The sequence below is a fragment of the Apis laboriosa genome, unplaced genomic scaffold (genome assembly GCF_014066325.1).
Source record: "Apis laboriosa isolate Shangri-la unplaced genomic scaffold, ASM1406632v1 scaffold38_cov145, whole genome shotgun sequence".
Classification (NCBI taxonomy): Eukaryota; Metazoa; Arthropoda; class Insecta; order Hymenoptera; family Apidae; genus Apis; species Apis laboriosa.
In genome coordinates, this window is record NW_025223092.1 from 2,696,731 (window position 1) to 2,707,981 (window position 11,251).

General features: G+C 27.4%; 1 protein-coding gene across 1 annotated transcript; it reads right to left on the reverse strand.

Moving 5' to 3' along the window:
• Positions 1-8,734: 8,734 nt before the first annotated feature.
• Positions 8,735-11,036, reverse strand: LOC122715508 (E3 SUMO-protein ligase ZBED1). The gene is made up of 2 exons (XM_043937753.1): positions 9,331-11,036; positions 8,735-8,969 (listed from the first exon to the last, which is right to left on the reverse strand). Exons 1-2 carry the CDS (start codon positions 10,929-10,931, stop codon positions 8,735-8,737), a joined length of 1,836 nt encoding a protein of 611 aa, XP_043793688.1. The 5' UTR covers positions 10,932-11,036.
• Between the last annotated feature and the right edge of the window lie 215 nt (positions 11,037-11,251).

An 11,251-nucleotide genomic window follows, 5' to 3' on the forward strand; every position in this document is an offset into this window, starting at 1 on the left:
GCACAGATGAGGTATAGGATAGACCTAACATTTAATGAGACTTTGTGTCTCATGTTCTGAAATACCGATCGTGCAAAAAGTTAGAATGTTTGATATGCCCTCTAGGTTTAGAGCGGTAAATGCAGAAATTATATTTAATTCAATTACAAAAGTTGATAAAATTAACAGAGTTTAAAAATAATTTCTTTATGCTATATCCTTTGATGATTTTTGTAATAAAAATCAATATTTTGAATAACTTTTTTTTTTTACATATAATAGATAGTAGATTTTAGTTTCTGAAATATTCATCAAAAAACTTTTGATACTATTGCATTAAATTCTGTTTAAATAAATATGACATACAAATATAAATAAAAATATATATATTTATAAGATAAACTTATAACATAAAAAAAATGAATCGAATTCTGTAAGATTCTATTAAGATTTTTAATCAATAAAATAGGGACAAAAAGTAAATAGAACAATAAAATTAAATAAATATCAGAATTGTTCTTTAAACAATAAATATAAATTTTGCATAACAAGTATAGATAAGGAAAACAAAATAAAAATTGAAGAATTAGCGCCATCTCTCGAATCCAAAAAGCATCTCTTCAAAGATAGGATAAAATAGAAGAAGAATTAAAGACCAGCGCCATTTCTCGAATATCAAAAACATTTGTTCAAAAATAGGATAAAATAGAATATGAATTGAACATCAGCGCCATCTCTTGATTATTTTTAAAAAGATATTTATCTCGAAAACAAAGAGATGGCGCTAGTAGCTACTTATATTTTATTTCTGTCTTCTTCTATTATTTGCTCTCTTTGTTCATGTTGTGTTTCATTTGCGGCACTCTGAAGATGGCGCTGATTACACAATTTTTAATCTATATCTATCCTTTTCTCATTTGCTCTTTGTCTATCACCCTTAACATGTGTGCGTAACACGAAAATACGATACACAAACGACACATAGAATGTCAATCGAACATCAATTGAATACATTCAGTATTTTTCTTTCCTACAATATGTTTTAATATATAAAATATATATTATATTATATTATATTATATTATATTATATTCTCAGTGGGATTTACACAAATGAAAACTTGTCAACAAAAAGTAAAGAAGTAAGGAATAATTTTGAATTGAATTATTAACAATATTAATACAAATATTCATTATAAATTATATATTATTTTTTTTTTTAATTTTCATTGAGCTATAAATATTTATAAATAATTTTTTAAACATTTTAAACATTTTTTAACCTAAGGATCATACTACATATCATTTTGATTCTCATTTTCTCACCTAAAAAAGTTGAAACTGTGTTTAGAAAAATAAATAACATTATCTAAAAATATCAGTCAAGTAATTCTAACACTCTTCGAACTAATCTAGTATTAAAATTATATATTAAATCTTACAATGATGCAAAAATAAACTTTGTAAATTAATATTATTTAATAAATTATTATAAATAAGGAGTAAGAAAACTGTTCCTTGAATCTGGAATGCAGTAATCGTTATTTTCGTGTTCGCATCTGATAAACAATGTTCGAACACTAGTATCTCGTTGTTAAATCGTGAAAGCCGGCCGTGTTTCGCGGGCATTGGTTATATTAAACCGATGCTCAATAAAATAACAAGAACGATCGATGCGCTTGAAGCGAAAGCGGAAAGAGCACGTCGCGTGTTTATGGATATTCCGCTTCCGAGAACATCGCCTCTCCATTCTCTCGCGCGAGATTATTCAATCTTCATGAACGGGACAAATGGGCCGTATATGTATATCATCGCTATGGCCGCGTGGATCACCTTATTAAGATTACAAGGGCTGGTTCCTGGCTAAAATCTAGGTCATCCGTAATAAGACGTAACCGATTTTTATTGGCACCTGCCATCCAAACTCACGACGATCCGCTTAATCATTTTATCGCATCGCGCGCCTGCTATTTTTGCAGCTTGCACATGAGCACGTTGCATTCACGGAAGTTCTGCCTGTTTTATTACGCTGAGAACTGTACCCGTTTCATGAAAAACCATATATTGAAAATTTAATTATTTGAATTATAAATGAAAGGTTATTTTCAAGAAGCTTTTGTTTTCTGTGATAGAAATCATATAGAAGAAACATATGTATGTGATAATTTTATTTTTAACACGTTGTGATATTTATTATTTGGATATTCGAAAATGATCTATCTTGCTATCTTTTAATCTCTATCATAAATATGTTAATGATAGAAAATGACATCCTAACCTAAAAATATCTTACAGTTCACAGATTTTTTTTATTAAAATATTACACTTTTATATAATAGATTGAACTGCCAAATTTCATTTGTTTTATCATCAAAGTTGTTATCCGGAGAATAAAAATATTTGTGATCATACATATATGTATGTATGTCTTGTCCAAACTATTGAATTATTAAAAAGAACAATTTAACATTATTGTAAAATACATTTTAAGAAATAAAATAAATATTTAAGTATCTGAATATTTAATAATTATTTAAGTATTATATAAAAATATATGAATAGTATATGAATATATGAATATAGTTACAATCACAGATATAATTTTGTTGCATTTAAATATGTGAGATTCTTATATGCTTAAAATTTAACTGCAGGTGTTTCTTACATATATTTAATTATTACATGTAATTTCCATCAGAGCAGTTGCAAGTTTCCTTAAAGTGTTTTCGATAAATACAGAAAGAGAAAGATATATAATTATAAATTTATCGAAATATAATAATAAATTATAATATCATACATAATAAATAACCAATATTTATTTTCTTATTTACACCATAAAAAAAAACAAAAACAATTTGTTCTTTTCTTTTTTTTTTACTAAAATTTTACGTATATTTTTTTTTTCATATTGTCTTAATAAGAATACGAATGTATCTTTAATTTATATTAATTTGTATTAAATTATCTTATTTGATAATAAGCGAGAGAATAAATTCCAGCATTTGTTGTCGGACAAAAGATATATGCGCACTATTGTAAATTCATAATACTACTTTTTTACCAAAGAAATTGTAGAGATAATTATAAAGATATAAACAATAGTCGAAGTATTGAACATAAAAATTATAAAATCAAAAGGTATATATTTGAAAAAAAAAAGAAAAATGTAAGATTTAAAAATTAATTTTTCGGAAAAATTATCTTTTAAATCTGGAACGCAAAAAGGCGGAGCATTTTTTTTCACTATCAAAAAATAATCATACTTTTGATTTTATCATCTTATCCTACCGTTACATTACGGAGACTTAACTTGAGATACATCTTTACAACACGTTTCGCTCGTAAATGAAATCGCAATCACTGCGATCGATATTCACGAAACACTGGACAACTAGGCTGTGCTTCGATACTGTTGTTACGCATGCATACTGAGTTTTATCGCGGTTTATCAGTGGATGCGACCGAGTCAAGCCGGTTTTTGTATCGGCAACGATCTTTATCGGCGCGGGCCCGAGTAAGTCGTCAGTGTAATTTTAAATTCGCGATGCGTCGAAGCGTCATTAAAGTGGTTTAAGAGGTATCGCCTGTGTTACCGCGGTTTTTCGACTTAAACGCACTGCCTCGAGGCGCGTTTAACTTCGATTACAGAAACTCGAACCGAGTTTGCGGCCTTTCGGAACCCGACCCGGAATAATGTCCTTACGTTTCTTTCTTTTTCCTCCATTTTTTTTCTTTTTTTTTTCTTCCGTTTACTCTTCGCCCAAAACACGGATTTTAATGTTGCAACGTTAATACATTATCTGCGTAAGTACCGTACGATTATTTTTGTTTCTTTTCTTGCAAACACGTCTCGAATAATATTTAATATAAATTTATGAACGAGAGAAATTGCATGTTTTTGGTATCTACATTTTTCCCATATATTATGAATATTTCGTTATTTTAATATCTCATTTTAGTTTCATCGTTATTATTACAATTTTAAGCTTTTCAAAATATCCAAAGGTGTTTATAAGGTGTCCAAGATATTTCCCAATATTAGTGAAAATTAGAGTGAAATGGGAACTAGATAGCATTGTTTTAGGGTTCCCTAGAATATCTTAGAATTACATTAATTAATAATATATCATCCAAATTAATAATTTTGTGAATTTTTAAAGATTTAAAATATATCGAAAATTTCATTTGAGACTCGTCACCTTAATAATCCTCAAAAAATATGGAATTTTGGGACTTTCGCAGAAAAAACTGGGACAAATGGGGAATTTTTCCTTTGATGGTACCGACAATCATCGAATCCCATTTGTTGAGAATTTATAAGCGATGTTCGCATTTATACGTTCACTTTCGTATAATTTTTGGTGTAAACTTTACTACAGTATATAGTAATGTTGGCAAGACGGTGTTGCTTCGATCGATCCGGGTAGCACGTGCTCGACCATAAGCGGGTGCAAATGAGCATGCATAAAGATAAATGTCACGCGGGAACCAAGGAATCATTGTGCACTATCTCATCGTGTCCTCGCTATATAGGTACCTTTCACCCCGTTCCGGAACAACGAATTCGCGTTCTTTTCGCTTGCTCTCGTTGCTTTTCGAACACATAAATAAGAAGGAACAGCTGGAAACGTACACGCATGGTGATACACGATCATTGAAACATTTCAAGTGAAAACTTTGGAATTATTTGTCGAATCTTTGAACGTTTGGTAAGAGAAAAAAATTCATTTCTATTTGTCATTCTTTTGAATTGTTTTTTTCATTGCATTAAGGATTAAGCTAATGATAACTCTGCGCCCAAGTTACTTTAGATTATAATTCCTTTACGATTCTCTAGAATCACACTGCATAATTAATATAATACGTATCTATCCGGACAGTTAACAATTTTGTAAATTTCTAAAAATATTGAATTTAAGATTTTAAAATTCATGGAAAAATTCGTATAAATTTGAACGTATTTGTAATTTGCTCGAATCGAGAGAAAAAAACACGAGAAATAGAGGAAGAGAGGATATGCGGGTATATGCTAGAATATATTACGTGAAAGATGCATACGTTCAGTTCAGTATTTAACTGTTCACTGAAAACTGTGTTTAGTGTTAAATTATGGTTTTGTATATTTAAAAAAAATTGTTCATCTCTTCTGTCCAATTCCTGTCTTCCAGATTCATCTAAAAAAAAGAAAAAAATTTCATTGTGATTGACGATCAAATTTTAAATAGATTTTTTTTTTTTAAATTTTAACAAGTTTTAATCAACGTTAAAGCGTTCGAACGTCGTGTAATCAATAATAAATAATTGTTTTTCACACCTTGTACATATATATAAGAGGACGAATTAAACCGGATCAGTAGTAAAGCGCGTGAATTATTTATTATCATACGTTACATATATATTATTCTGGCCCAATTTAAGGCGCAATTATTGACGTTGCTGTCTGCACATCGACATTGTCACCAATTTCTTGGCTGACTGATATCTCTGCATCGTATGTATACGAGTTTCAAACAGGCCGCATCAGCGATCGTATCGATGAGGAATACTTTTTTGACGATGATCGAATGGGATTTGCTGTACCGCTGTATCAAAGAAAATTGCACTTCCGCCGCACAACTGGACACAACATTAATCTCGTAAGCAAGTATGGGACCTTGTGTTTTTGTTGACTTCATTATTGTTAAGCGATTGGTCTTTCTGTTGAGCTGTTAAGTCATATCGCCGAGTTTGAGTAATGATACCTTTTTCTTTTTCTTTTTTTTTTTCTTTTGAATAATTATTTTTTTTAACGATTGTTCATTACCGTGGCCACAAGAAATATGATTAATGATCGACGAAATGGTCAGTTGACATTTTTGGTTGAATTTTTCTAGGCTTACGTGTGCTTAACAATAAGTACACGTAAGGGTATAAGTGTTTTGATAATGAATGAATGTTTCAATCTGTTATTGTTATTATTATTTGCTTTTTGAAGCAAACATAATTATTCAAAAATAACATTCAAATATACGATATATTATTTAAATATTTTACTTTGAATAATTTTTTAAACAAAACTTAATTTAAATAGAAATAAGTTTCTAGCACGTTTCATAAAGACATTTTGAAAAATTGATGAAACGTGACTAATTATATATATATATATATATATATATATATATATATATACATATGATTTTAATAAAAACCATATTATTGAAATTAAGTAATGAACAAATCTGAAATATCGTTCCAAGCGTTGAAAACACGGTTTACTAGAGTGCATATAATATTTTGCGACCATAATGAAAGATACTCGAAATGAGGAGTTAAAAACACGCGATGCTCGTTTTCGAGTTAGGAGACGTGCTATTAATTACGCCCGCGAAATGCCTATGTTTAAACGGAGCAGACCCGAATGCAACAGGTACAAAATATCCATTTCTTTATATAGGTGCTTATAATCTCGATTATATACCATTTTTCTGAATAACGTTTCTTAATTCCTTACATGATTAGCAAAATTGAAAAAAGACAAAAAATTTCTAGAAATAATTTTAAAATAAAAAAAAGTAGAATTATTTACATCTTTTTCTTAATAATAATTCTTATACTCTTAAGTGATCAACAAAATTGAGATTTTAAAAATATTTCCAGTCTTTTTCAAAGATTAGAGAAATTTTAAAATAAGAAATAATAAAAATTTTGTTGTTAAAATTTTATTATTACACTATATGTGTATATATATATATTCGTGGTGGTAGTGTGCAAAGAATCTAAAATATAATAAAAGGTTAATTCTTTTGAAATCGATTTTTCATTTAACAATGAATGCGATATTATTATAAAATAATACGGATAATAATAAATTAAAAAAAAAAAATAATGAGTCTAATATTCTTACAGATCTCATGTCATATCAGAAAAACTATAATCTATTATTTAATCCTGTAAAACTTATTATAGGACATATTATTCTATTAGTTTCAAAAGAATACAAATTGAATCTTTTTCTTACATATAGATCAATTTAGAAATTAAAAAAAAAAAAAAAAAGGAATCATTCTTTGTATCTGTATTCCTAATAAACAACCTTGTGTAAAGCAGCTGTTGCTAAAGTTTTCTTCTGATCAGTTTGAAAATATTTTATATACAGATTATGGTAATTTGTTTGTATTTTACGATTAAAAGACAAAGTAAAAAAAAAAAAAAAAAAAAGAAAGAAAGGAATATCCTGCACCGATAAAAACCATATAGTGTTCACACTTCGTGAAGTCTAATATACAACGTAACAAAAATGTCTTTTAAATAGCCATATATAGAAACTTGATTGGAATTACAAGGCTGTATTAACTTTCGGTCGACAAGAATCGACAAAAATGTAAACATCATTTTCGAAAGCAATAAGTTTTTTGCGTTATCCGAATTATGGCCACGTTACGATAGACTTGAACAGCAATATATTACGAATTTTACAAATATAAATTATTTATATAAGCTATCGTGTTAATTATCACGAAAGAAAACGACGACACACGACATTTTTACATGTCAATATATACAATATATACACGATAGTCGATTAAAACACTCACGAACGAAGCTTTTTTTCTTTTATACATGTATAAAGTATGTTATACAAATTGCATATTTATATTTAAACAAGTTTGAAATAAGATTATTAATATTTTTTCGAACATTTAGCGATATCAGATAATAGAGATCCATAGAATTAAACATGTTCTTGTTGATTATTAGTTCTTATCGAATTAATTGAAATTCCTTATTTCAAACTCGAAAAAATATATAAAATTTGGAATCTTGATTTACTATGGATAAAGAAATTCGAGTATATATAAATAATTGTAATTATTAATAATTTAAAGAAGAGATATTAAATATTTATGATAATATATATATTATTTTAAACACTTGTAACTTGATAATAAACATTTATTTATTTTTTACATTTATTTACGTGTTAACCTTAATTTAAATAATATTAAAAAATCAAAGATTCATTTCAAGATCACATCATTAAATTTTTTTTAATTTTAATTCATTATATTTTAATATTCATTAAACAAGAAGATGCAATGATGGTCTACATATACGTTTTTAAATATAAAAATATATGGATAACTTTAAAAACTGACAATAATTTTATTTCTTTTTCGATATCACAAACTTGTAATGTTCTAATAATTTGTAATAAAAATATGAAATAATTAGCATATTGATTTGTTAATAAATAAATTCACATATAATTTAGTGAATTATTAACTATAAATAATTTAGATATTGTTATCCTACTATTAAAAAAATTTGTAATCATTTTTCTAATAATTAGATTGAATTTTTAATTAATTTTGTTATTAATTCATAATTATTGCTATAAATATCAATAATAATTGTAATTATTTTATTAGATTTAATACAAAAAAATTTTCTGCTCTAACAATATTCTAATCTGTCTTTCTCTTTTTTCTTTTAAGTATTGAATTTTATGCAATACATTAATTCCAAACTTTTGATCAGTAGTAATGACAAATAAACGATAAAGAAAAAATTAAATGTTATTCAAGATGTCATTAATCATTTTCTGATAGATATCTGTATTAGAAATAACTTCAATATCAATAACTTATCGAAATATATAATCTTATCGTTTATGTTTCGATAATATAATTGAGATATCGATAATGGAAATAGAAGTAAAGAAGTTGAAATAGAAAGAAGTATAACATATTTATAACATTATATACTTCTTTTTCTTAATTTAAATTTATTATAGCCAACATGTTAATATATTTCGTTGGTAATTCCATTTCTCGATTAAATAAAATTTTACGAATTTTTGAAAACAAGAGATTTTTAGGTGCAGAGAATGAAGGTATGCATAAATATTCTAATGCAAGTTTCGAAAGCCTTGGAAACGTTGAATGGCCCATGTTATTCCACCATATGATTGGATCGGTTTTTCTATTAATTATTTTCACATTTGCGTATCTATAAAAACAAACAAGAATTATAAATGTACTGTTATTGTTAAATGTCAATATCTTATTCTTAATAACAGATAGAAAATTTTTTATTTTAATTTTCTTTTTCAATTAGAATTATCGATAAAATAATTCAATATATATAATAATTCAACCATAATACCATTATTTAATCATAATGAAATGATTAAATAATAATTAAAATAGAAATAAATAAATAAATAAATAAATATATATATATATATATATTTCTAAAACTCAAAATTAAATTGACCAAAAATCTTGTATTTTTATTTTTAATAATTGCAAAAATTTAATAATGAACAGAAAAAAAGTAAAATACATAAATTAAATAATTGTTAGAATACCTCTCCAATTCATACTTCAATGAATAATAAATTTCACAATTATCAAATTCAATCTGCAACTCTTGAACTCTCTTATCGAATACTGCCCACAAAATATTCGTTTCTTTATTCTCCTCTTTTATCTCCACTTTATCCATATGTAAATCAGAATTATTCTTTTCATTATTGAAACAATAATTTAACTCCTGAATCAACAAATGTTTCGCCAATTTAACACATTCTTTCGATTGAAACGCGATATCCTTGTATCTAGGATCCAAAAACGTGGCAATGGCGTAAACAGGATTTTTTTCGATATTCTCAAATCGTTTACCGAAAAATGTTAATAAATTGTCACGGAACAAAATCACATCTTGCGACAAATTATCCGTATTTTTCAAAGCAGCCTCCACACCATGAACTATGGGTATTATTTTTGAAATTGTCACGGTACAATCGACCAATAATTCTCTCGTAGCCTCGTGCAATGGTTTCAAAACCCTTATCATCTCGGAAATTATCCTCCATTCATGCTCTGTCAAGGATGGTACGTCCTTCTGCGACACTTTGAGAAAAACTTCTGATAGAACAGATCTTAATTCGTTTATATTGTTCAACAATAAATACACAGTGGTCCATCGATCAGTATCTTTGAACAAATTCGAAATTTTCGATGAATTTTCTCCAAGTTGATGCTTCCTCAATAATTTCGTAACGGTGCTATTGAATCTAAAAGAATGAACAATATTTCGACATTTATTCACCACCTCGTTTATAATTTCAGTATCTCTTATAGCGTTTCGTGTGATCAAGTTCAACGTGCGACCGAAACAATATATCTGTCGCCATTCTGTTTCATTCGTGTTCACAATATCACTTTTACCATTGTAAACGACAGTTCTTATTTTCGAAGCGATCTTCCAAGTGTCAGCAACTTTTAACAAGTTCTCGCTTATAGTCGTTTTATTCATTTGTTTCAGGCACGAGATCTGCAAAACTTTATGATGCTGGACTTCGTTGGCGCAAAAATGCGCGATCGTTATCATAAATGGTAATCCGCGTTTAGAATCTGTGCATAAACTTGTGGTAAGGTGAATATTCGTCGCTTTCGATAAAATTTCATTCATTTCTACGCATTTACGCTCGTACAATTCTGGAAGATATTCTAAAATCAAGGTATCTTTATCTGGCACTTTGTATTTGTCGTTCAACGTTCTTATGAAATTTGTGAATCCTTTTCCATACACCGTGGAGAACGGGATTACGTTTTCGGCTATGATTTGTATCAAAGATCGTGTTATCTCTCTGTCTCGTCTCAAATCAAAATATTTTTCCGATATATCACAAATTTTCGAAGAAGTTGACGATCTCTGTCTGGATGATTTCCACGAAGTGGACGCGTGATTTTGGTTTGTTTTTTTATTTGGTTGACTAGGTAGTTCGTTTTCTAGAATATTTTTGTGACGTATACGAATATGTGACCACAGATTCGTTGTGTTTTTACAATAAGGCACCGTGAGATTGCACTTGTTGCACTTGACAATCGCGTGTGATCCATCTTCTTGGTAATTTATGGAAAAATGTCGCCATATGGCACTTCTCTTCACACGAATTTTAGGCATGTTTAATTATTCGTAAAAAATAATTCTTAAAATATTCAATACTAGAAAGAATTAAATATTCTTTTTATTAATTTTAAATATATATATATATATAATTTTTATTCGTATTGTAAAATAATTTTTATGTATTTATAAAATATTACTTTTTTAATATCGATGTGTTTTGTTCTAAATTTTATTTTTATTTGAAAAAAAATATCTCTTGAATTTTCTAGAATTTATTAAATCACTAATAAATAATAATAATAGATTTTTTTTTAAATTTTATAACAATCTATATTTTATTTTAGACGAATATTAATATAGCGTTTATTTTATTT